This window comes from Molossus molossus, unplaced genomic scaffold, assembly GCF_014108415.1.
Source record: "Molossus molossus isolate mMolMol1 unplaced genomic scaffold, mMolMol1.p scaffold_m16_p_11, whole genome shotgun sequence".
In the NCBI taxonomy this organism is placed as follows: Eukaryota; Metazoa; Chordata; class Mammalia; order Chiroptera; family Molossidae; genus Molossus; species Molossus molossus.
In genome coordinates this window covers 89,291,713-89,318,404 of record NW_023425346.1, presented here as the reverse complement: position 1 = coordinate 89,318,404, position 26,692 = coordinate 89,291,713, and the positions used below count along the sequence as shown (strand labels likewise).

The following is a 26,692-nucleotide window of genomic DNA, read 5'->3' as shown; positions in this document are numbered from 1 at the left end:
GAGAGAGGAACAGAGAGAGAGAGAAACATCGATGTGAAAGGGACACATCGAATGGCTGCCACCCGCACAACCAACCAGGGCCGGGGACAAACTGCAACCGAGGTACGCGCCCTTAGCAGGAACCGAACCCGGGTCTCTCAGGACCACAGGCCGACGCTCTAACCGCTGAGCCAAACCAGCCAGGGCAGTTAATGGGACTTTTGTCCCCATTTCTAACGCCCACTGACTGCTCTTGCAGTTGTCTGTGTTGGCTGCTCTCAGCCTGATCCAGGAGGTGCACCAGGCACAAGGGGTGCTCTCCGGGGAAGCCCATGACACCGACAACGCACTCCCGTCATACACACGAGGAACTGGAACACAGCATTTGATAAATAGTCAGGTCTTTGCATCTAAAAATGTCACATCTGACTTTTTTCCATTAATGTTCTATTTGCTGTACTTATTCACTGACTCTCTTATCTGGCAGACTTCACAAGTGGACAGAACTTAGTAGATATTAATGGTTTAAGAAAGTTATAAGAAAAAACTTAAAATTGAGAAAGAATTGAATTTTATCTCTAGAAATCAGAAAAGACCACCGAGACTAACTTTGGCTACAGAAGGCCCTGGTTCCTCGTGGCTCCACAGAGCCAGAATCTCAGACCCGCGGTGCGCACGGCCACGCCGACGCTGTGAAGTGCGTGGAAACCCCCGGCCGAGGCTGCGCCTGCTCCTCCCGCCAGGCCGGCCAGACTGTTCTATGCAATACCGTGTACGTTACATACAGCTCGACCAGTGGGCCGTGCACCTCCTACCCGACCCTCTGCTTCTTAAAAGTCACCAGTTAGTCTGCCCAATCACATGGTAAAATAACATTTTTAAAAAAAAACACACATTCTGTCTCCTGTGGTTCTTACTTATTGTGTAATCTTCCAGATGCTGACAGCTCATCTACATCTAAGTCTCTTTATACAGGGGGATATCAAGCCCAGATAATACTTTATAATAATGTCAAAAAATGCCAATGACTGTTACTTTCTTAGCAATGAAAATCGCAGGTTCTCTCCCAAGAGGACAGAGATGGGGCTGGGGCAGATCACCCTGCGGCACTTAGCACAGTGAGACACTAACAACAGGTATAAAATGAAAAGTGTTTTGAAAAGATAGAACCACCATAGGGGAAAGAGCCCCAAAATATCAAATACACGTAGAACTAATTTCTAACAACTGTTCCCATATTGGGGCATTCTCAAAATACACTAAGCAAAAATTCCAACTTTCTCCGAGGGATTTGGAACACGTACTATCACCCTGCAGTTGCCGAGGCTTGTTTTCATGACTGTCCATCAACAGTGATCTACACAAGCATAAAACTGTGAATTAACAGAATTTCGAAACAGCCTAGGTCGGCTGAGAAGGGAACGGCTCACTGTCCTTGCCAGGGAGGTGGGGAGGGATGACGGACAGGCAGGTTCGGAGAACTGGGTAATCTCCACAGAGCCCCTTCCCGGAAGAAACACCCAGGAACGCAACGTCCACCTCCAGCCCGACTCACAGATTTGTCCTTGGTGGTCATTTCCCTGGCCGCGGCATCCAGGGACGCTCTGGCCTTGGCGCTGATCCGGCCCGGGGCCGCCACCACCATCTTGCGCTGCTTGGCTGGGAGCTGGGAGAGGACGTCCGACTTGAGGCGCCGCAGCATGACCGCTTCCTCCAGCAGGAGCTTCAGCTCTCCCAGGTTGGAGGAGCCCGAGTAATCCCATCCCCACTGATGCTGTGGAGGGAGGACCGAGACACGCCGTGAGATTCCCCCAGGGGGCTTCTGCTCCCACAACCTTCCCTCCCCAGCTGCGTGCAGAGACACCACGTGACTCTAAGGATGACTCAAATCCCATGTGAGACACAGGAGGGAAAGGGGAAAGAAGTCAGGAACGAGGTGGACAAAGGTCACGTGCCATGGCCTTCTACCAATCGGAACTAATTTGCTTTCTAGCAGCAAATGCAAGATGCCAGCGGTTTGGTGTCCATCACATTAATAAACAAACAAGACACTCGGCCTGTCAGAATCTTCTTGTACATTAAACACAGAAGCGACATTCCCTGGGGCTTATTCTACGGAGTCCACTGTACAATGTGATAACTAGTGTCAGTGACGTCTTTATTTATGAGATTTATGGGGATTTAAAGACCTGTTGTCCCCCAGTGTGGCTCACACCAACACAGCCAAGAGCAGTGGCGTAGACACGGCTGCAGGGCTGGTGGTGGGGGCTGCGCGGAGGGGCCGGAACACAGGTTTGCCAGTCTGGCTGAAACCAGAGCTGGTCCTTCGTGAACCTGGCTCCCTCGTTTGCTCATGGGAGGCAGTGAGTGAGAATGTCTGCTCCTTGCCACACAGCTACAGAAGACAATGCCAATTAAAACAAGAACCCTGCCTTTCACTGACAATCTTCCTGAAACTGGACAGACATTTACAGTCTTATAAAAAAGCGGGGAGCCAGGGTGTCTGCCTCCTCATATTTTTAGCCACACATCTCCACTCCTGCCTCCCCTCCCCTGGACTACCTAGGGTGAGGGCGAACCTCGTTCAACTTCCAGGGCCAGAGGACCTAGTGTAATTGTGGAGACACGGCAGCTGTCCTAGAAACCTTTGCTGAACTGAAAATATAAGGAGAAAGTCAAAGGTAGAGAAATAATTAAAACTGCTTCTCTTTTAAAAAATTACTCTGAAATCAACTGGAAGTTCTCAGCAAATGCCTTCATGCTATGGAGTCAAAATGAGCTTGGCATGGGGCACTCTCTTCTATTAATGCCAGTAGCTGGCCACACACACAAGAGAAGCCCTGACCTACCGGCTGCATGAAATACAAATCATGCTGAGGACAAGAGGATATCATAATTAATTTGGAAATCATGCTCCTAAGTTCTAATATTGTCAGCTCTTAATCTTACAGGTTAAAACCCAATACTAAAGATTTTAAATTGGGCTTTGGAAAAATCACAGTCCAACAAGCTTTTATTAAAAACGTACCATGATACATCACCTAAGGCAACAGAAACAAAGGAGAAAATGAACACATGGGACTACATCAAACTCAAAAGCTTCTGCACAGCAAAAGAAACAACCATCAAAATGGAAAGGGAACCCACTGTATGGGAGAGCATCATAGCCAATTATACATCAGATAAGGGGTTAATTTCCAAAATATATAGAGTGCTCATACAACTCAACAAAAGGAAGACAAAGAACCCAATTAAAAAATGGGCAGAGGACCTAAATAGACACCTCTCCAAACAGGACATACAAATGGCCAAGAGACATGAAGAAATGCTCAATGTCACTAATCATCAGAGAGATGCAAATTAAAACAACAATGAGGCATCACCTCACACTTGCCAGCATGGCCGCCATCAACAAATCATCAAACAAGTGTTGGCGAGGGTGTGGAGAAAAGGGGACTCTAGTACACTGCTGGTGGGAATGCAGACTGGTGCAGCCACTGTGGAAAACAATATGGTGTATCCTTAAAAAATTGAACTTCCATTTGACCCAGTGATCCCACTTCTAGGAATATAACCTAAGAAGCCTGAAACACCAATCAGAAAGAATATATGCACCCCTATGTTCATAGCAGCACTATTTACAATAGCTAAGCTCTGGAAACAGCCCAAGTGTCCATCAGTAGACGAATGGATAAAAAAGCTGTGGTACATATACACAATGGAGTACTACGCAGCTGTAAGAAAGAAAGATCTCTTATCTTTTGAGATGACACGAAGGGACTTTGAGAATATTACCCTAAGTGAAACAAGCCAATCAGAGAAAGACAAATACCACATGATCTCTTATTTGTGGAATATAATGAACAAGGTGGGCTGATGAACGAAATAGACCAGAGACATAGAAAGGAGTACGGTTCAGATGGACAAACCTCAGAGGAGGGGGCAGGGGGGATGGATGAGATGAACCAAAGAACTTATATGCATGTATGCATAACCAATGGACACAGACAACAATGCTGGGGGAGGGGGGGAATGGTGTATAGGGGGGAAAAAGGAAAAACATCTGTAACAAAAATAAATTAATAAAAATTGAAAAAAAAAGAACCACGTACCAGGCCCTGGGCTGGGTAGCAGGGAGAACACACAGACAAGAAAGGCACTGTGTCTGACCGTTTCACTGGGTGGTCTCAGGAAGGGGCAGCGAGGAGGAGGAAGGGGTGGACGAGGAGGGCACGAGAGCCTAGGGAGACGGTGGGGGGAGACTAGAAGCACAGGAAGGGGCAGCGAGGAGGAGGAAAGGGTGAATGAGGAGGGCACGAGAGCCTAGGGAGACGGTGGGGGAGACTAGGAGCACAGGAAGGGGCAGCGAGGAGGAGGAAAGGGTGAGCGAGGAGGGCACGAGAGACTAGGGAGACGGTGGGGGAGACTAGGAGCACAGGAAGGGGCAGCGAGGAGGAGGAAAGGGGTGAACGAGGAGGGCACGAGAGCCTAGGGAGATGGTGGGGGAGACTAGGAGCACAGGAAGGGGCAGCGAGGAGGAGGAAAGGGGTGAACGAGGAGGGCACGAGAGCCTAGGGAGATGGTGGGGGGAGACTAGGAGCACAGGAAGGGGCAGCGAGGAGGAGGAAAGGGTAGACGAGGAGGGCACGAGAGCCTAGGGAGACGGTGGGGGAGACTAGGAGCACAGGAAGGGGCAGCGAGGAGGAGGAAAGGGTGGACGAGGAGGGCACGAGAGCCTAGGGAGACGGTGGGGGAGACTAGGAGCACAGGAAGGGGCAGCGAGGAGGAGGAAAGGGGTGAACGAGGAGGGCACGAGAGCCTAGGGAGACGGTGGGGGAGACTAGGAGCACAGGAAGGGGCAGCGAGGAGGAGGAAAGGGTGGACGAGGAGGGCACGAGAGCCTAGGGAGACGGTGGGGGAGACTAGGAGCACAGGAAGGGGCAGCGAGGAGGAGGAAAGGGGTGAACGAGGAGGGCACGAGAGCCTAGGGAGACGGTGGGGGAGACTAGGAGCACAGGAAGGGGCAGCGAGGAGGAGGAAAGGGTGGACGAGGAGGGCACGAGAGCCTAGGGAGACGGTGGGGGAGACTAGGAGCACAGGAAGGGGCAGCGAGGAGGAGGAAAGGGTGAATGAGGAGGGCACGAGAGCCTAGGGAGACGGTGGGGGGAGACTAGGAGCACAGGAAGGGGCAGAGGGGGAGGAAAGGGTGGACGAGGAGGGCACGAGAGCCTAGGGAGACGGTGGGGGGAGACTAGGAGCACAGGAAGGGGCAGAGGGGGAGGAAAGGGTGGACGAGGAGGGCACGAGAGCCTAGGGAGACGGTGGGGGGAGACTAGGAGCACAGGAAGGGGCAGAGGGGGAGGAAAGGGTGGACGAGGAGGGCACGAGAGCCTAGGGAGACGGTGGGGGGAGACTAGGAGCACAGGAAGGGGCAGAGGGGGAGGAAAGGGTGGACGAGGAGTGCACGAGAGCCTAGGGAGACAGTGGGGGAGACTAGGAGCACAGGAAGGGGCAGCGAGGAGGAAAGGGATTAACGAGGAGGGCACGAGAGCCTAGGGAGACGGTGGGGGGAGACTAGGAGCACAGGAAGGGGCAGCGAGGAGGAGGAAGGGGTGGACGAGGAGGGCACGAGAGCCTAGGGAGACGGTGGAGGGCGGCTAGGAGCACAGGAAGGGGCAGTTTGAGGGGAAAGGCAATGACTTTTATCTTCAGCCCTTTCCATCACTTGCTGACTATTACCCGATGGGCCCAGAAAGTCAAGGAAGGAAAGATCCTTCTCAGAAAGTGGATTCTTTGCAAATAGGACAAAGGTACAAATCATACACCAAGAGTTTTGAGGGACCATGAAAACTATATACAGGCTGGATTGACTCATGAGGAGAGTGCTACACAAATTTATTAAAATGGTAAAGTTTATTGAATGACTGAGAAATTTCCTGTCTCAGTAACAAGCTAAAAATAGTTTGCAATTAACTTTGCAAAGCAGTACAATTTACAATATACTTTATCTGAATGTAAGTGGATACTTTCAAAGTACTTGAAATGTTTTATTTTCTCTAAAAAAAAGGATCTAAAAGTAAGGCACTCAGTCTCACTTGCACGTGAACTTGCACACGAAGCTCTGCTCTCACGAAGGGCATGGCCACGCGTCGCCTGCAGCCAGGTCTCCAAGGCTGTGAGCTCGCGCACAGTGGCTCGTATATGTGCGATTGCTCACAAAGCAGGGAGCCTTAGGGTCTGAATGGCGAGGACTTGGAGCCCAGCCAGTGCTCTGTGGCAGAGGCGCCGCCCACAGAAAGAGGCAGAGGGGGTGCAGGCGTGGCCCAGGGCTTAGTCACAGCAGAGCTGCTGGGAACAACCTGCCCTGGAGAGAGCTGAGTGTGAGGTCCGGTCACGGCCACGTGGAACTCATGGAAAACGGGCGCTGAGAAGACGCACCTTACTTACTGAGGAGGAGAGCAGGAATTAGGAAGAGAATCAGTGACTCTTCCTCTGGTTTTCAGACTATGGATATTCTGGAGGCTGGATCAGAGAGAGCTACGCGGGCTCAGGAAGGAGGAGGCCAGCTGCAGCCACACCCTACCTGTCAGCAAGGAGTGTGCTTCCATCATCAGAGAAACCAAGAGCCCAGCACAGCAGCCAACAGACGAGCTGTCCCACCAGTGGTCTGAGACAGGGAAGGCGCTAAGCCAAGAAGGAGAAGGTCCTAGACTATGTGTTCCTCCCAAAGAGAAAGCAGCCCGATCACAGAAAACACCCAGCTCAGCTGATGCAGGGGAAAATGAACACCCACACAAACAAGGAGCTGATGCACTGGGTCATCCTTCCTCAGGTTATGTTTGGGGAAAACAATGGAAATGTACACAGGCTTTGGCCAACCTGGCTCTGGCTGCCTGACACTGAGGGGCTCCCCGCTCAGGCCAAGAAACAGACTGGGTGCTCCAAGAACACGGCTGACCTGGAAGGAAGGCATGGCCACGACCGGAACAGAACGGCCGTCCTGGAAGCGCAGGCCATGCTCCCCTCACTGGGGTGGCCTGGCCGCTGGAATCACAGCAGGGAGTCTAGTTCAACCCGCAGACGGCGGAGAGAAGCTCGAAGGAGCTGAAAGAAACTATGTAAGGGAGGCATCTGTGGATGACAAGTCGGGGAGAAAGACCTCGCCACTGCTGGGGCAGAGCCTCCCTGGCCATCTGCAGGTCACATTAGCTCCGGCACACTCTGAAAAGGCAAGTGGCAACATTACTGTTGCCAAGGGTGAGAGGAGGCCAGATCTGATCAGTCAGATGAGAGAACTGCAGCTGGGAAGGAACCATGCCCGGACCCCCGGCACAAGCAGCAGGCCCTTTCTCTGTCTCTCTGTTCACGGAAGTCAGTCCGCAAACTGCAGACCTGAGCATGTTACCAGCCAAGGCTTATGCCATGTCTGGAGAGTCCCAGCACAGGGAATCTCTGCAAAATTCACCCATGCAAAGAGGGAGATCACACACCCGATGCACGTGACATGGGATCTACTGGCTGATGAAGAGATTCAGTGACAAAAGAGAAAACTAGCCCCCCCCCCCCCCCAAACTCCTTGGCTCTTTCCCTCTGGCTTACACGAGAGAACATTTGTAGTGGCTAGAATTTTTATGACCTATATTCAAAAGTGAGGTACTGGGGGACCAAGACGAAAGCTGAGCGACACATGTATCTCTCCACAGTCGGTCTTAGTCTGCAGGGCGCTGTTGTGAAGTGGGTGGTCTGGGAAGAGACACAGAGAGCCTAGAAGAGAACAATGTCCCATGCTCAGCTGGCTTGATCAGGCTAACGAGCACCAATGGACTCAGCAGCCCAGCAGATAACGTTGCTTTTCTCTGCTTATGAGAGTAATCATCTTGGTGTACATTACCTTCTAGTCATACCTGAGAGAGGAAGAGAGAGGAGAGAGGAGGGGAGGGAAGGAGGATGGGAGGAAGGTAGGAAGAAATGGACGAAGGGAAGCAAAGTTTTGCATCCTATTTTTTTCCACTCTTGTATTTCCCCATGTCATTAAATACACATTTTTTTTTTCCACTTAAAATAACTGAGGTTTTAGATCATTTTCACTGCAATGGCCTGTGTGTTTACAAGGCTTCCTCTGCCACTTGTGGAGGATGGAAGCCACAGGCTGTAGCTCCTGAGGAACTGGCACTGTGTTCATGGAAATACCATGCAGGCCAGAGGCCCCACCCACTACGACGACCCAAGGCTCACCCGTGACAGCCCACCCGAGGCAGCTTGGGATCACGCTGTGCACTCCACCTGCTCCAAGGCTTCCTTTGCCTTTCTTACATAGTGTTTTTTCACCTCCTCAGAGGATGTTTTCACACTCCTCCCGTGCCAAGTGACCTTCATCCACCTCATCTCCTCTCTTCTCTCTGTCTAGGGCCTCGGCCTCACTGCCCACTGACTTCAGAGCCATTCTCGCTGGCAAGAGCTCCAGTTCTCCGAGCACCGTGCGCTTACAGATTAGCCACTGGTCGCTTTATTGGAAAACATTAACCTGGAATCATCATAAGCACTAAAACTAGGAGGGACTGTTCTTCTCTTACCCAAGGGCACTCCCAGGTCAGAATTAGGGGAGAATAGAGCTAAAACCCTAGTTCAGCTCCCTGGTCCGCGCCCTTCTGATCATACCATGGCCAAAAAGAAGAAACAGAAAGTAAGTGTCAAAACCCAGGTGGCAGACGGGTGGGCTGGTGACAAGAGAATAAGTACCCGCTTGGCGTCACAGTAGCGAAGTCCGAAGGCATGGAACTGAGGGAAGAAGGTCGGCTTGACGGCGATGATCTGCGTGTAGAGTTCTGCGGGTCGCGACATGGCTGGTGTGCCCGACAGTAAGACCGCTCGCTTGGCCACCTGGGAAACAAACACCCGGGGTGCTGAGAACACAGAGCGGCACACAGGGAACACCCTCAATGTCCCGATGAGACGGGGGCCCGGGGACGGCAAAGCGCCCTGGAAACCAGCACACACCCCTTTCTCTCCCTGGGCCCTCTAGCTGCTGGCTGTTCTCCGGTTTCATCATCTCAGAACCGAGGTGGAGGCAGGTTCCCAAGACACCAAAGAGTACCTCACTCTAGAGCTGTGTGTGGCCCACAACCTGGGATCTGTATGACCGAGAAGAGAGCACGCGTGTTCCGAGAACCTCAGGATGTGACCCACGAAGCAGCTGCATGTCGTCTCCCAAGCAGCCTCTGCTGCACCCCTGCCCTACTCTACGCTGGCATTTAGCCCAGGACACGGACTCTCTCTTCCGTCCCCCTCACCAGGCTGCAAGCTTCTTGACATCAGGACTAGGCTCTGTTCACCTTCGTTTCCTGTAGCACAGTGCCTGGCACAAAGTAAGTAATGAATAAATAAAAGTCGGCCATGTATTTATTGGAAACTATTCAGAGGGAATCTCGTTAGTGTCCGGGGACCATGGAGGAAACTCAAAGACTCCAGCCCCGGAAGAGGAGGTGGAAGTGGGGAGACAGCGAGGGCCTCAGCTGCCGGCATGGACCTACGGCCAAGGTGAACTCACGAGCAGCCCTGCCTCACTCCCAGGACGACGTGTGTAAGCCACGATCTGAGCTTCTTCAGAGCAAAAGGAAAGGCCATCACTACCTCAGTGACACACGCTCCGAGCCTAGATCCAGACTGAGCTCACTTTGCAGTTAATAAGGAATGTAAGGTGGGACCCGGCCCTCCGCCCGCCTCAGCCCGGTCCGCAGGGCAGCACAGCGGTGGGCCGAGTGGAACCGAACTTCAGGTTTCTCAGTACCCTGACATCTACCTGACCCACGGGGGTCAGACCCAAGCATCCGCCTCTTATTAAGATAGAAAAGGGGGAGAATTTTTTACAAAGACACTTCCCACTGTATTTGAATACGTAATTGCCAGAGATTTCTGGAGGTAAAGTTCATTCCAGCTCTGGGAAGGGACCCTACTGTGGAGCGGGGTTGTCTGGAAAGAGCTTGTTAACCGTCGTAACCCTGAGTTAATGACAGTAGTATAAAGTAGTATGAGGCAGTCGCATGCAGTAAATCATCTAGGAGAGGAAATTAGGTTTTCAAATGGATACACTTGCTCATAAAAATAAATAAATAAATAAAGGTACAACAGAGGGAAGAGAAACGATCCCTTATAAACACACAGTATATACGATTCTCGAGACGCACTTTCGCCCTCTCAGCAGCCGCCAGCGCCGAATTCCATTATGACAGAAGAGCTATGAATTTCTCCAGCTGTAATTTTCCACAGTTCAACTACCCGGGCCCTCTAATTTCCTGCAGTTTAATGCAGACTCATTAAAATAACAACGAGCCTCTTGAATGACATCTGTAGCATCGCTTGCCTTGGCCCAAGACCATTTTAATGAAACAAGAAAAATGAAAAGTCTTATCAATAAGACAAAATCAGCCCATCATCCCAAACCTATTCCCCAGGTTGTGGCTATTTTTGCCTGGGGATGGAGCCTGGGAAGCAGCTCTTGGATCAGGTGATGGACCATGATCCTGCATTTGTTCATTCCAGGGTCCTGTCAGATATTTAAGACCAGACGAAAACTGACTTGGTTCCCCCATGCACAGCCCTGACTGGGTGGTGGCAGAAGCGTCGAAAATGGACATTTGTGGGTGTTAGGAAGCAGAGGCATCATTTTGGGAAAAGGCCATTTTTGAAAAGAAACCCGAATGGAGTCTCGCCTGTTATGAAGTGACAGCCTGCTCCCTGCTCAGCCACGATAGGTCCGCACTGCCACCACCGTCACCCATACTGCAGTTAGTCATGCCCAGCCACGATGAGTTAGGCCACCCTCCACCTCTGAGAACTTCCACTCTAGGAAAATCTGCATGCGTAAAACTAAACAAATCAACACTAAATTGAACACTCTGCAGTTCATTCCTCTAAGGAAACAAAGCAGCACCCAAGAAACCTACAATGGAAAATGGAAAATGCAATTTCCATTTGGTCTGAGAAAAACAATGTGATTCACATGAGAGACACTGTTGGGGGCAGACGCCCTTCCAGGCCAGGTTTCGTTTTCTGTGGGCCACGGGGCGGGGCAGCCCTGCAGGCTGGTAGCAGGACCCGTTGGAATACATAATTTGCCAGGGAGGATCGAATGAAGTAATTCAAAGTAGATAATCTATACACAGATTTTAAAATAAGAGCCAAGAGAATGTTCTATTGTAGAGAAAAAAGCTGAAGTTGTTTTAAGTTCATATAAGAAGCTCTGGAAATTCTTCATCACCTTCTGCTGTTACCTCCTTTTTTCCCCCAACTGAGCCAATAATTTGCTTTATTGACTTATTCTGATTGGCTATAACATATTCACCAAGACCCCAGACTAAGAAAGAAGTCACGCTCCCCAAAGCTTAGCCCCGTTCTTATATCCACTATTACTCCTCACAGTACTCTCAGTCAAGTTTATGCTACAGGCAAAGTCCCCTGTGATTTAGAAATAGGACATGAGGAGGCAGGTGATGCCAAAAAGGTCAAGCCCCTACCACCCAAGTGCCCCAACACGCACAGCGCTGACGTGGCTGGAGCCGTGTTCTATTTAGTTCACAAGTCGTTATAGAATCTTTTGAAAATACGGATGGTGGCCAGCACAGTTTAGGTACATGTGACCAAAAGTACACAGATTGAAAACAAATGCAGGATCATGGCCACTCCTCAAGAAATAACAAAAGAGTCTACATCTGTGGTTAAATTTAAAGTCTGGCCCTGGCCCGTCTGGCTCAGTGGTTGGAGCGTCAGCCTGAGGACCAGAGAGTTCCGGGTTCAGTTCCCGCTAGGGGCATGCACCAAAAACAAAACAAACAAAAGTCTGAACACAAGAGGGAAAACTGAATGTTTAGGAGAAATCCAGAGAATGGAATCAGGGTAGAAGATCAAGGTCTGTTCTTCACTGCTCCTGACAATGTCTGCTCCCATGACAAACAAGACCTAACCAAGGTGAATGACATAATTACGACCACTGTTGACCAGAGGCCACTGCAAGGATCAGCAGATCCATTCATGTCGAATGAAGTCATGCAAACCAGGCCGATCCTCTAGGTTTCTGGACATGCTAGCTGTTAAGTGCTTAGCAGGGGCCAGCAATGACGATGGCATGGAATACCTTGCTTCTCTTATGCACGTATCAGTTCCTTTCAGGTTTGTAGTTTCAAATGGGGGTCTTCCTGGTAACGCTGTATAAATTACACAGTCTAATGCCCTAATGTCCGATTAACAGCCATGTGCTTGCTTGCTGAGTCATCTGGAATGAGGTGAAATAATTTCCAAGATACACTAATAAGGGGAAAAAGGCAGGTGCAAAACTGTGGTATTAGAACACTCTAAGAACGGAGAAAGGAAATAGATGTGTGTACTCATGTGGACATAGGTTAATTTTAGAGGTAACCTGAAAATATGTTAACTATGGCTGGCTGTCTTTGGGGAGAGAGATCAAGGCACTGGGGATCTAGAGGTGGGAGAATTATTTTTCACTCTATACCCTTCTGTGCTATTTACTTATACCATCTATTTAAATGACTTCAATGAAAAAATAAAAAGAAAAGCTCATACATTTTAGACCACTATTCTTATCTCTTCTGGCCAATAAATAAAATAGTGAAAAGGACTCTACTCACACACACACAAAATACATCTATTTATTAGGAAATAATGGTGGGATTCTGAGGGACTTTTTCCCCTCTAGAAAAATAACCGGATATTGTTAATAATGTTATAATACTGTTGTAACAATAAAAAGCACTGGAAGAAAAACACAGCTAAAGAAAACCCAACCTCATCTCCCTGCTCCGAAGGGGAGACACCGCGACCCCCAGTGCTGGAGTCGGTGGAGAAAAAGACGTGACTCGGGCTGAGTGGACAGCAGACGGCTATGCCAGGCCAGCTGGACTTCAGAGGACCTCGCAAAAGGTAAAACTGTGACCCAGCGATCCTAGGCAGAGGAATTCGTCTTAAAAGGACAATATAAGAATGCAACGGATATACGAATGATGTTCATTTGCAGGATTTTTAATAATAAATAGCAAAACAATGTCCAACACTAAGGGTTAAGTTCTGAAATGTATCCACGGCACTGAACACTCAAGAGCCACGAGAATGATGACCTTACCCTGTGCCCTGTGACTGGCACAGACAACCAACCAAATTGTTACAGTGGTTTCACTGTTGGAAGGTTTAAAGATGATTGTAAAAATGTTCTTTATAGCTTTCTGTCTTGCCTACCGCATTCACATATAAAAACAGGTCCTTGCTTAGGAGCCCAGGCAAACAGTGCTATGGAGAGAGAGAGCTGTCACACTTCCTAGGAGACAATGACACCAGTTTCTTACAACCTAAGCAACATGTCCTCGGCGCATGGCTGCTGTTGTCATTTACGAAACTCACACTTCCTGCACATGGTCTGGCCCGGCTATCTCTCAGCCTGTGCAATATAAACTAACTACCTCGCCATGTACACTTGCTGAAAATCTTGAAATATATAACCAGAATACAGTTCTAAGAGATGCATGAGTTAGAGGAATAATCAAGTGGTATTAAATTAGGTCCTCAAATGGCTTTTCTGTTTTTTAATTATGTAAAGTTTTAGGTGTACAACTTTATAGTTGGACATCTGTACACATTACAAAGTGATCATCCCCAAAAGTCAGTTGCTATGCATCACCACACCACTGACTCCCCTTCCCCCTTTTTATATGGCTTTTCAAGGCACATCTTTCTTCCCAACTCTCTTCTTTCCTTAGAGTATCTCAATCAGCGGTTCTCAACAGAGACGGGAAGAAGTGGTTTGCTACCCAGGGGACGTTTGGCAATATCTGGGGACAGCTTTGGTTGTCACAACACGGGGATACAACTGGCATTGAGTGGCAGAGGGCAGGGATGCTGCTGAGCATCCTACAGTGCACAGGACAGCTCTGCACAGCAGTGACTCATCCAGCCCAGAGCCACAGTTTCAGGTGGAGAAATTCCCATCTAGATGACAGCACGGCAGAGAGGAAAGGCCTGGTTCACAGAACCTCACACAGACACACACACACACACACAGACACACACACACACCGTCAGAAGAAAGGCCTGGTTCACAGAACCTCACACACACACACACACACACACTGTCCTGCCAACAGTCCAGGGTCATGTGAAGTCACGCTACGGAAGAGAGTGGCTTTAAGACACCGTCTCTAACAGCAGACTGAATTCATGGCTCCTATCTCACTGTTAACTCCTCCAAGTTCTACAGCAAATACAGTCGTATATACTAGTCAACAATTGAAAGATTTGTCTTAAATATGTCACCCTGAAATACACCTAAGACATGAAAGATGTGAACGCTGCTTTAATGGGTCTGGCCCAGAGCACACATTTCAGAAGCCGGTGTGTGGTCCAGTGAACCAAACCAGCAATGGCTGTGCTAACAAGACAGTTGCTAAGGAGGTCCCCTCGTGTACCTTTAAAGATACAATCTGACCATTGTGCTGTTTCTTTGTCTAAACAACTGGGATACAGATTTAATTTTAGTTATGGCTGTAATATTAGAACCATAGTACCAAGGTCTATTAACATTTTTCTAAAGAGAACATATTAAGCCTCCCAAAAGAAGGGTCAGCAGCCTGGGAAAAACATTTCATTTAGGGTATCCATAAATGGCTCTCACATTTATGGGCAATATGAGCAGAGGATCAAGGTTTTTAAGTGAAGGACTTTTATTTTTAAGGCTGGAGCCTATGATATAATCCTCTGTTGGAAGATGTATCATACTACTTGTTACTATCGTGTAACTTGTTACTCCTAAAACAAAACAAAAAATACTTGAAATGAGTAGATATTTGTGTGTGTTAGGTGAGGAGGTGGAAAAATTAAGTTAATTTTCAAATGCTACTAACATTTAACATACTGGTTTCCCCAGTTTTGGTACAACGTAAAGCTTCCTTTAAGCAGTGAGAGCTGCGATTTTGAAATGCTGGTGCAACACAAAGGCTGCCTTCATGGGGCACGAGACAAACACGCCCTCTTGCGCACTCAGTCTCCACTCCTGCGTGCCAGTCTGCACTCCTGACCTCAGTCTGCACCCCTGCGTGCCCAGTCTACATTTCTGTGCGCCCACTCTGCACTCCTGCGCCCCGTCTGCACTCCTGCACCCCGTCTGCACTCCTGCGCCCCGTCTGCACTCCTGTGCCCCGTCTGCACTCCTGACCTCAGTCTGCACTCCTGCGCCCCGTCTGCACTCCTGCCCTCAGTCTGCACTCTTGCGCCCCGTCTGCACTCCTGACCTCAGTCTGCACTCCTGCGCCCCATCTGTATTCCTGCGCCCCGTCTGCACTCCTGCCCTCAGTCTGCACTCCTGCGTCCAGTCTACATTTCTGTGCGCCTAGTCTGCACTCCTGCGCCCCGTCTGCACTCCTGTGCCCCGTCTGCACTCCTGCGCCCCATCTGCATTCCTGCGCCCCGTCTGCACTCCTGCGCCCCATCTGCACTCCTGCGCCCAGTCTGCACTCCTGCGCCCCGTCTGCACTCCTGACCTCAGTCTGCACTCCTGCGCCCAGTCTGCACTCCTGCGCCCCATCTGCACTCCTGCGCCCCGTCTGCACTCCTGCCCTCAGTCTGCACTCCTGCGTCCAGTCTACATTTCTGTGCGCCTAGTCTGCACTCCTGCACCCCGTCTGCACTCCTGCGCCCCGTCTGCACTCCTGCGCCCCATCTGCACTCCTGCGCCCCGTCTGCACTCCTGCGCCCCGTCTGCACTCCTGCCCTCAGTCTGCACTCCTGCGTCCAGTCTACATTTCTGTGCGCCTAGTCTGCACTCCTGCACCCCGTCTGCACTCCTGTGCCCCGTCTGCACTCCTGCGCCCCGTCTGCACTCCTGCGCCCCGTCTGCACTCCTGTGCCCAGTCTGCACTCCTGCGCCCCGTCTGCACTCCTGACCTCAGTCTGCACTCCTGCGTCCAGTCTACATTTCTGTGCGCCTAGTCTGCACTCCTGCGCCCCGTCTGCACTCCTGACCTCAGTCTGCACTCCTGCGCCCCGTCTGCACTCCTGCCCTCAGTCTGCACTCCTGCGCCCCGTCTGCACTCCTGACCTCAGTCTGCACTCCTGTGCCCCATCTGCACTCCTGTGCCCCGTCTGCACTCCTGCCCTCAGTCTGCACTCCTGCGTCCAGTCTACATTTCTGTGCGCCTAGTCTGCACTCCTGCACCCCGTCTGCACTCCTGTGCCCCGTCTGCACTCCTGCGCCCAGTCTGCACTCCTGCGCCCCATCTGCACTCCTGCGCCCCGTCTGCACTCCTGCCCTCAGTCTGCACTCCTGCGTCCAGTCTACATTTCTGTGCGCCTAGTCTGCACTCCTGCACCCCGTCTGCACTCCTGCGCCCCGTCTGCACTCCTGCGCCCCGTCTGCACTCCTGCCCTCAGTCTGCACTCCTGCGTCCAGTCTACATTTCTGTGCGCCTAGTCTGCACTCCTGCACCCCGTCTGCACTCCTGCACCCCGTCTGCACTCCTGCGCCCCGTCTGCACTCCTGCGCCCCGTCTGCACTCCTGCGCCCAGTCTGCACTCCTGCGCCCAGTCTACATTTCTGTGCGCCTAGTCTGCACTCCTGCCCTCAGTCTGCACTCCTGCGTCCAGTCTACATTTCTGTGCGCCTAGTCTGCACTCCTGCGCCCAGTCTGCACTCCTGCGTCCAGTCTACATTTCTGTGCGCCTAGTCTGCACTCCTGCCCTCAGTCTGCACTCCTGCGCCCCGTCTGCACTCCTGCGCCCCGTCTGCACTCCTGCGCCCCGTCTGCACTCCTGCACCCAGTCTGCACTCCTGCGCCCCGTCTGCACTCCTGCGCCCCGTCTGCACTCCTGCGCCCCGTCTACATTTCTGTGTGCCCAGTCTGCCCTCCTGTGCTCAGTCTGCACTCCACACCCAGACTACACTTCTGTGTGCACAGTCTACACTCCTGTGTGCTCAGTCCACACAACCGAAGTAGATTTCCCCAACATCACCTCTGAGATCTCTGCCTTGTTATGAGAGGAAAAGCTGCTGTTCCAACTGCACTGTTTCCCCCCAGTATTAGGAAAAAGCTCACAAGAGGATGGAAGGAAATGTGGGGGCCTTCCCTGTCTTGGGACACACAGTGGGCAGAGACGTGTGTGCAGATGAGACAGGGAGCGTACACTGCTCCTCAGAACAGAGCACGTTCACACAGCTTTGACTCTGCATGCAGGACCCCACCCGCCAGAGCACTCAGGCGCAAGCTCACACAGCCCAGAAAGGGATGCGGATGGCTGATGTCAGCTCCTTGCTAATACCACCTGGCCTGGTTCTAAGTCTGTACAACTCATCTCCCTTGGTCCCAAAGCACCAGCAGAGCTCTGCCTGCAGCGACTCTGAAGTCAGGCCGTTTCTGCTGAGCTGTCCAAGACACGCGGCTGGAGGCACTGCCTTGCTTTGTCCAGGAGGAGCCCAGAGGAACTTGGAGTGCAGCTCCAGCCTGGCCTGTGACTGTCAACAGGTCTTCATCTTTGAGAGGCAGAGATGACGCACCAACCACGAGTTCCTTAGCAGGATGGTAGGAAGGGAATGAAACTGAACACCAGAGCCCTGAGCAGAGATGCCCTAAGTCAACACTAAGTCACATCCATGGCCCACAGTCCCCACCTTGCAGACCCTGCTCTCCTTGGACCCCCTGCTAGCCGGAGTAAACTACAGCGAGATCTCAATACCAGGTGCGTTCAGGCTTCAAGTTCTCTGCCGGGAGGACTCACCTTGAGGATGGGCATAGCTGCACGACAGCGGGCAGTCTTGATGTTTTTGAGGAAGTGGGACTCATCCTGAAATGAAACAGTCACATAGGTAAACACTGTCATATCCCGTCTGGAAGGAACACTGTCAGTTTCCTGGAAGGAACGCATCCTGCCAGTTTCTCCTGTCTGGAGCCCACACTGAGGATCCCTCAGCACTTTCTCATTCAGAGCTGTGGGCCTGGGAAGGGCCCAGGCTCCGGGGAGTTTCTCCACTGCGTGCTGGGCAAGCCGCCTCCTCTCCTTGGGACTTTTCCACTTACAGAGAGGGGTTATCGACTCCTCTGCCCTGCCCACATCACAGGTTGCGCTGCAAGCTGCTGAAAGGCGGTTTCTACTTTATAAGACACACCTGGCGTTTGCTCAGTACTAAAGCAAAGTGTGCTGCAGACCCACTGTGCACCCTGCACTGGGGCCCAGCCCTCGTCCCCAGGGGCTCGCAGTGCAGAAAAGACATCAGCCACACCGACTAATGATCAGATAGTTATGAGTGCTGTCACTGAGGCAGGTATGACAAAGTACTGTGGGAACTTGAAGAAGGGAAGACAGGATTCCTGTTCTCAAGGGACTTACTGCCATGCTTAGAACATGGAATTTGATTATTTATAGTTCTGAATTCTGTGCATAAGCAAACTAGAAAATGTCCTATTTTCTAAAGCTCAATGAAGAACTAATACATTCTTAGCATTTGGGAAAATTTTTCTATTTTGGTCACTTTCGAATTACTTGCTATCTCTGAGCAACTACCTGACCTCTCTACAGTGCCAGTTTCTCCATCTGTAAAATGGGTGTAATACCAGCACCCAATGTACCGGGTTGTCGTTAAGTCTTAAACAGGTTAATGCACAAAAAGCCCTTAGGACAGTCCTGCCACTTAATCAGCACTCAGTGGACACCAGGAAGATCCTGGCTCTGTTGCTAAAGACCTGTAAGGCCCTCCCCCAGGTGAACGTGAGATGAACCCCCAAATCCCACTGTATCTATTCCCAGAAACCTGGGTTATAACACTCATACACCTGTCTATGATGAGCCTACATGGCAGCCAAGAAAAAGAGGTTTATAGAGAAAATAGCACCAAGTCCAGAGGATATGGAAGGGAATGGACCCTTTCAACAAATGGGTAACAACGTACCACTATTATAACTAACCCCAAGGAACAGCCTGTACCTTCATATACTAAAGTGACATCTAAGAAGTGTGACATCTCAGAACCGTCACTTATTCCCTCCTACGTTTCTCTGGAGGAGGAAGAGGACAGGGTTCTCAATTAACTGAAAGACAAACCATCCACGGTGGTAAGTGGTTTGCTAAAAATGACATGGCCGATCAGGTGCTGAGTCAGAAACAGAAACACGGGAACTCTGAAGCCAGATGCAATCCGGCTCTGATCCGTGACTCTCCACTTTCCTAGCTTTGTGCCTACGGGCAAATTATGTAACCTCTCTCTCTGTCAGTTTTCATCAGCTGTGAGATGGGGACAGTCGCTGCCTAGGGGCCACTGGAAGAGCAGTGATTATATATCAGGTACCTGATCCAGGAACACATGTGAGGAGTGAAGGCATTGTTCTTCCTCCACATTGTACTTCTTTTAAATGTTTTCATTTCGCAAGCATGCTGACATTTGTTCACAGCCACGCTTGAATGTGTGCCAAACCAGAAAGACTCCCCCAAATATGTTACCTTTTTAGCTTTGAAAAAATATAAACATTTGTTTGCTTATGCTATGAACACAGTATGATTCTCATGTCTAAATCATACTAACAGACCCTTCTCGGAGCTGCCATAGTACTTGGTTCACAAGTCTATGAAAGCACTAACGTGTATTCTAATGACCTGTGCATGTGTCTGTCTGTCCTACTGGACTGTGGTTCCGTGGAGGATGGGGGCTGGCTGTCTCGCCCCTCCTTCCCTCCCTCCTCCCTCCCTAGTGCACAGTGCTATGCAGGGCACGAGCTGGTACTCAAGTGTTAGATGAACACATGGGTGAATGCACCAACAATCAGCCCCACTCCAGGAAACCAAAGCACGAAGTCCCTACTGCAATCCTGCTGACCTGTGTGCCTCAGACTCCACATCCCTGGGCCTCCTAAAGCTCTTCCCTCTCTGCCTTAGACAAGACATACACTCCAATCTGCGTGCCAAGATTCGAGAAGCCACAGTCAATAGAGAATTCTATTTTTAAAAGAAGGAAAACATCACTGGCTTTTAAAATTCACACATTTGAATAAGGAGAAACCTTTCATATCAGCTTCTGTTTTGTCAAAAGGAAAACCTCAGGTAAACTTCCACTGGAAATCATCCACCACAGGCTTCGTCCCTGCATACCAGTTGGTGGTTCCATGAAGCGGGGGGGTGGGGGGGACGGGGGGGAACTGGACGAATGGGGCTGGGGTGGAAGAGACTGCACACCTTCCAGAATGTTTTATGTGAGCCATGGAACAGTGCTGACAGAGGGGCTGGCACCAAGTCTCCTTCGACACTAAGAGAAGGAAAGCCAGTCCCTGCAAGGTGTGCCGTCATATCTGGGAGCAGAACTCAAAGCCATCTTTTCAAAAGTGACTATAGTAAAAAGTACGTTTTGGAAGGGGAGCGAGTGTCTTCCCATCCGCTGGAAGAAAACGTGTTAACTGTTTGAATGGTGCATCTGAGCCCCTCTGATAAAAGGGCAGCAGATGAAGGCACACGCTGCAGTTCCTGGAGCCCCTCGGAGGTCCGGAGTCCACCGCAGGCCTCCACACGTGACCTCACATCGGGGAATACGGGCTACAACGCCCCAGCACAGTCCTAGGAAAGGGCATTTTTTTGTTGCTGTTAATCCTCACTCGAGGACATTCTTCCACTGATTCTTTTGAGAGAGAGTGGAAGGGGGGAGAAAGAAACAAACATCGATGTGAGAGAGGCACATTGATTGGCTGCTTCCTACAGGACCCCGACTGGGGCCAGGGACTGAACCTGCAACCCAGGTACGTGTCCTTGACGGGTGACTGAACCTCCGATCCTTCGGTCTGCAGGCCGATGTTCTAGCCGCTAAGCCAAACCCACCAGGGCTCCACTGATTTTTAAAGAGAGTGGAAGGGAGGAAGGGAGGGAGAGAAAAACATCAACGTGAGAGAAATACATCGATTGGTTGCCTCCCAAACTCACCAACTGGAGCTAGGGACAGAACCTTCAACCCGGGTATGTGCCCTTGACCAGGAATTGAACTTACAACCCTTTGGTGCACGGGCTGGTGCTCTAACCGCTGACCCACACTGGCTAAGGCATAATTGCATTTTTCAAAAAGATCCCCCGGAAATTGTAATGTGTAGCCAGGGCTCAGAACCACTCATTGAGAGAAGGGCAACGTTGGTTCACCATACAATGAAGACAACGATTGTTCTCTGGAGGCTGAGTAGGCTCCGTGAGAGCACAGACATGAACGTTGTGGGGCTGTTAGGAAGAAAGCTTCCACCGAGATAAAGTACTTAAAGACTTTGCCTGCCCTGGCCGGTTTGGTTCAGCAGTTAGAGCATCGGCCTGTGGTCCAGAGAGACCCGGGTTCAGTTCCCGCTAGGGGCATGTACCTTGGTTGCAGTTTGTCCCCGGCCCTGGTTGGTTGTACGGGTGGCAGCCACTCGATGTGTCCCTTTCATGTCGATGTTTCTCTCTTTCTCTCCCTCCCACTCTATTTGAACAAAAGACGGAAAAATGTCTCGGGTGAGGATTAAAAAAAAAAAAAAAAAAAGACTTTGCTACATCACTTACAATGATGACAACTTTAAAAGGGGTTTTTAGCTGTTTTTCCAACTTGCTCAGAAGGTCAAAACTGACGATGTTGACCAAGCCAGCTGTCAGGCGGTCCTTGCCGGTCACCACGACGTTGATGTGCTCTGGGGTGAGAGACGGCAGCCACCGAAGGAAGGCCTGGGGGTGACAGGAGAACAAACCCGGATGATGGCCTGTGCCCAGTGCCCCGCGAGGCACGCTGCTCCCTCCCTGAAAACCAACCCGGCCTCGGGGCCTCCACGCCCTCCTACATTGCCTGCCTGTCCCCACAAACAGCTACCACCTCCCCTTCCTCTTCCCCCGCCCCCGCCCCACCCGCTAACAGAACACCGCTCGCTGCAGGCACAGGCAGGGCCGCTACTCTGCGTGCCCGTGGACTCCGTCTCTCACCCCTACCTTGATGGCAAGTTTCCGCAGAGAAAGGACGTGACTCTCACAAGAGGAAGTTTATCCAGGAATTTTTAGCAGAGGCCGGTATACTGGAGGCACTAATGGTGACATTTTCTACAGAGCACCTGCTCTCTCTAGAAATGTTGCCTCCTCTAGCCAAAGCCAGTGCCCAGGGTCAACAGAAGGCCCCGGCGCCTCCACGTCAGCGACTGGGTGCTCCCCTGGCATCCCTGAGCTGACTCGGCGCTGACGTGGGGAGTGCTGGGGCCTTCCCCAGCCTCGTCTGCCCACCTGACCCTCCCAGCACTTTGAGGTGCTGTGGGAACCGGACACAAAGCAGATCGTGTTGAGTTATTAGCTCCTAGAGGCCCTGGCAGACTTCAGATCGCAGGACAGGAAAGGAATGCGGTAGTTTCAATGTACGTTTTGAAGGGCAGGCCTGGGCACCAGGAGCGGCTCATGGGGCTCAGGAAGAAGCCAAGGACCGAGGAAGCCGACAGCCACCACCAGGAACGTAAAGCCTGGGGCTTCCTTCTTCATCAAGTTTGCTTATATGGATTTTTATTCATGTCACAGACCCACTCTGATCCCTGGATTTACGGCAAAGCTCGAGGCTGACTGGTGATATAGCTGAGTTCACATCCGACTCTTTAGCCGTAAAGGTGCCTGGCGGACAGGGCACACCCTGCCCTCACCACCTGCCCGAGCGCAAAGCCCTGAGCCGAGAGTCGGGGGACAGGACTTCCAGGCCTGCACTGCTCCTCGTCGGCAGGAAGTGGGGAGCCCGCCCTCTCTGAGTGCAGTCTCCTCATCTGTAAATGGGGCGAAGAAGGCCTACTGTGCCTACTGCACATGGCTAGGATGGGATTATGGGGACTGAAGGAGGTAAGACATTTTGAAAATTCAGTGTGGTGCAAACGGAAGGTGCGAGAGGTGCCCAGGCAGCGTCTGCCGACAGAACGAGGCAGGTCTGAGCCCTGCGCTCCTCGGCTCTCTCCCCAGTCGCAGGAGCCATCTCATCTCCATCCCTGCCTTCAGCTGGGACAGATCTTTCCAGATCCCAGGCCCTGTCCCCAAGCTGTTATTTGACTCCTCTAACCCTGAGGAAAGCCTTCTTTGTTAAGATCACAACACAGACTGACCTGCTCCCAGGTGAAGCGCACAGATGACGGCACCACCACCAGGAGCGGCCACTCCTTCCGGTAGAAGGCCGCGATGCAGATGGCTTGGACGGTCTTCCCCAGGCCCATGTCATCAGCAAGCAGCAGGCGGCCGCCTTTTGCGATGGCAAAACTGAAAGCAGACCAGGGAAGGACAGAGACACAACACATTTCCCTGGGGCCTGAGCTGACCTGCCACCTCGCCACCAGGTAAAGTGATACGTGTGGCTCCATGTGGGCTGAGCTGCTGCACCAGCCAGCACGGGCCCTGCTCAGGGGACGAGACCTGCTCCCCAACGAGGGAAAAGCAGGAGTCAATTAGGGGACAGAATAGTAATTTAAAAAGGAGTCAAAATTGGGAAAATGTGAAATGGTGGAAAAAGGTAGAAAAGCTCTGGAGGATAATCAGGCCACAGAGGCCAAGAAAGGAGTTTGCAGTAAGAGTCACCCTCAGCCGGGCGGAAGCGAGGCCGGGGTGAGAAAGGACAGTGGGAAACGGTTACACGAGAGATCTGCCTGGAAGGGCAGGAGAGAAACTGAAGATGGAGACCAGAGAGGACACTGCGTGGACAAGGGCAGAGGGCAGGAGCCAGCAAGGAGAAAGCCCTGCCAAGGAGGAGGGGCCGCAGCGGGAAGGGTGGAGCAGGTGTCTGTCTACAAGGGAGCAGCAACCTCAGCAAAGGTTCCCACCAACCAGCAGACTCGAGTCCCGTCACCTCCACTGCAACAACTCTGCTAACGGTTTGTGAATGAGGTGAATTCCACTCTTCAGGAGCCCAACTGGCCTGGGCTGGAATCCCCATTCCACTGCTTAGAGGCAAGTCATGGGACCTCCTGGTGCCTCAGCCACAGATGGGAATGACAACAGGATCCATCCGAGAGGATTGGAGGATTAATAAAGTTAATAAGCATTTACGACAGTGCTTGACAGCATCGCAGGGGTCAGGAGAATGTTCCCTTATAGCTATTACTTCACCAAAAAAAAAAAAAAAAATCAAGACACAACAGTAAGAATGGCTTACTCGAGTCACCTGATGACTCGGTGAAAAGCTGAAAGGATTCCGAGTTCCAGATGTCTGGTCTCCCACCCCAGACACCAATCCCCATTCATCTGATTCCTGAGAAACTGATCATTTGCTCAGAAGCCTGACAATAAGCCAGACAACTAGCTCTTTTTCTTCCCTTCTCACACAGTAAAGACAGAATGTAACCTCTCCTAATTAGCAGCTGGTATAGCAGACGAGAATTCTAGGCTGTATGTGGTCTTTCTGAATTGCCTGGAAATGGTGTTTCTATCTTTCCAAGGCCAGTGTGGAAAACGGACATGCAGATGTGTAGGTGGCATGAGGCCAGCATGCCTGGGCCCAGCAGCGCACGGAGACAACAGGCGTCACCTCGGGGCACTTCCTTGTCCTCCCAGCAGTCACAGTGGCCCATCCAGTGAGAGGAAGCCTCCCTTCCGGCGTCCCCAGCCATGGCCACCACATTCCTGCCTGCCACCTCACCTCTCCGAACAGGCTCTGAGCACTCCTATCTCAGTTCAACCTTCTGGGCCACTTCTGGGGTCAACCCACGACCCAGACAGCCAAAGGGAGGGCGAGTGTGAAGAGTTCTTCTGTATCTCACTTTCTGACTGACAAAGCTGGTGGCCAGGGCAGCCAGAGAGCACCGGGGCAGCAGACCCAGGCCTTGCTGCGGCCTCCTCGGCGAAACCATTTACCATGTCCACACAGCTCTGTCCCTCTGGGCACTGTCAAAGCAAAACGGATCCCTGAATTTCAGTCCTTCCTTTTTCCCGAGCTTGAGGTAGCCCAGCTAAGAAACCAAGTGGCCAAAAATGAGGCCAAAGCAAAGGAAACTCCTGGGTAGACAGAGAAACCACCGCAGAGCGGCGCCTCCTCCACAGGGCAGTCTGCAGAGCAGAGGTGCTGCACCCGCCCCTGGAAAGCAGGATTTACGCCCTGTCACTGGGGGAGCTGAGTGACTTGAGGCAGGTGGTGGTCTTTCTGAGCCTCAACTCACGCCTTTTGAGAGAGATCAGCTAGTTATTAGAGGAAGCTGACATGCATCTAAGAGATCCGCTCCTTAAGTTTAAGGGAGTTTTCGACTGAATTCTCACATATAAAAACTAAACAAAAAAATGGGCATTCACAGCCCTCTTCCTTCAACACCATCCCACCCTCACAGAATGAAGGTTAAAACTGGACTTAATTAGACAGTGTTGAAGAAGGCTGGTAAGTACCATTAGCACTTTCAGGGCCCTAGAGAAAAAGACAGGAGCTGCCGGCCACACTTTGTTCTGAGGCACACTGGCCTGGGGTGCCTCGCACACAGCGCCCCAAGTGGAGAGGAGGCAAACAGCATGCACCACATGGACCCAAGGATCTCTACTGGAGCTATTAAGAACTTCATGATGAAGGCAGAGTGGGCAACGCTAATGAAGGAGTCAGAGGAAGAAAAGAACAAAGAAAAAAACCACCCTGAGCCTGGGTAAAACAAGGCCCAAAGGACATCACGAGAGATGAAGGGCTGAAATAGCAAAGTGTTACGTCAGGGGGACAGAAACTGAAGGAAGACAAGGGGGTGGGCAGAGCTGGGGCCATGGGAATGCAGCAAGGTGTGACTGTGCCCACACCACACCCAGAACAAAACCCCGTCTGAGACAGTAGCCAAGCTTTAACCACAACTGCACAAAGCGGCAGGGTGCCTTCACCTGTCAGTCCTAAGGAACAGCTTAGTTCCTTCCCTTGCACAGGGCTCTTCTCCAACCACACCTCTGTGAACATCTGGCTTTCATGTTTCTGGATGGACTGTCGTCTCATCCTCCCTCTCCTCGACCTCCCATATATTCACTAGAAGGCAAGTTCAAATCTGTCATTTTGCTTCTGCCAAGCAACTCTGAAAAAAAGGACAGGTTGGGCCACAAGTTTACCCTTTTTCTTTCTAGAACAGGTACACCCTAACCTTCTTCTGGAAAACTACCACCTTCTACTCAGTCCAAGTAATCCACGTGATGCAGGCCCTACCCTCTCGCTCTAGGGGTAGAACTATCACCAGCCTCACCACCAAGACTCCAAGCTCCTGACCACGTCGACTGACCGGCTCCAGCGTCAGCACCAGATCCGTGCATTCAGTGTTGCACTCCTAGGAAACAGGTGCTTCCCGCTGGGTCGCTGAGCTGATGAATGGGAGCCGGGAGCCCTTGGCAGCCCCAGCTGCCACTCGAGGAGCGTCTGGCTGAGAATAAAGCAAACGACGAGGAAAGCAGGGCTGGGAGAGGAACAGAGTCCTGATGAGATCTTTCAAGACCCTGGGTTTTCGCCCTGGCCGGTTTGGCTCAGCGGTTAGAGCGTCCACCTGCGGTCCGGAGAGACCCGGGTTCGGCTCCCGCTAAGGGCATGTACCTCAGTTGCAGTTTGTCCCCGGCCCTGGTTGGTTGTGCGGGTGGCAGCCACTCGATGTGTCCCTTTCACATCGATGTTTCCCTCTTTCTCTCTCTCCCTCCCACTCTGTCTGTACAAAAAATGGAAAAATGTCCTTGAATGAGGATAACAAAAAAAAAAAAAAAAAAGACCCTGGGTTTTCTATTACAA

General features: G+C 51.4%; 2 protein-coding genes across 3 annotated transcripts in view; one reads left to right on the top strand and one right to left on the bottom strand.

The window, feature by feature from the left end:
* The window catches only part of SMARCAL1 (SWI/SNF related, matrix associated, actin dependent regulator of chromatin, subfamily a like 1), a 56,612-nt gene that overhangs the window by 16,851 nt on the left and 13,069 nt on the right, over positions 1–26,692 (bottom strand). For both annotated transcript variants that reach the window (XM_036254285.1, XM_036254284.1), the window contains exons 8-12: positions 23,082–23,232; positions 21,529–21,687; positions 17,749–17,814; positions 8,719–8,859; positions 1,535–1,753 (exon numbers count right to left, since the gene is read on the bottom strand). In XM_036254285.1, coding sequence (XP_036110178.1) covers positions 1,535–1,753; positions 8,719–8,859; positions 17,749–17,814; positions 21,529–21,687; positions 23,082–23,232 — 736 coding nt within the window. The remainder of the gene's footprint in view (positions 1–1,534; positions 1,754–8,718; positions 8,860–17,748; positions 17,815–21,528; positions 21,688–23,081; positions 23,233–26,692) is intronic.
* On the top strand, positions 4,284–7,482 carry TTC23L (tetratricopeptide repeat domain 23 like). Its single transcript, XM_036254566.1, is given in 9 exon segments — positions 4,284–4,361; positions 6,710–6,827; positions 6,830–6,872; positions 6,874–6,998; positions 7,001–7,092; positions 7,094–7,148; positions 7,151–7,171; positions 7,174–7,303; positions 7,305–7,482. Coding segments are annotated over 9 exon segments (840 nt in total).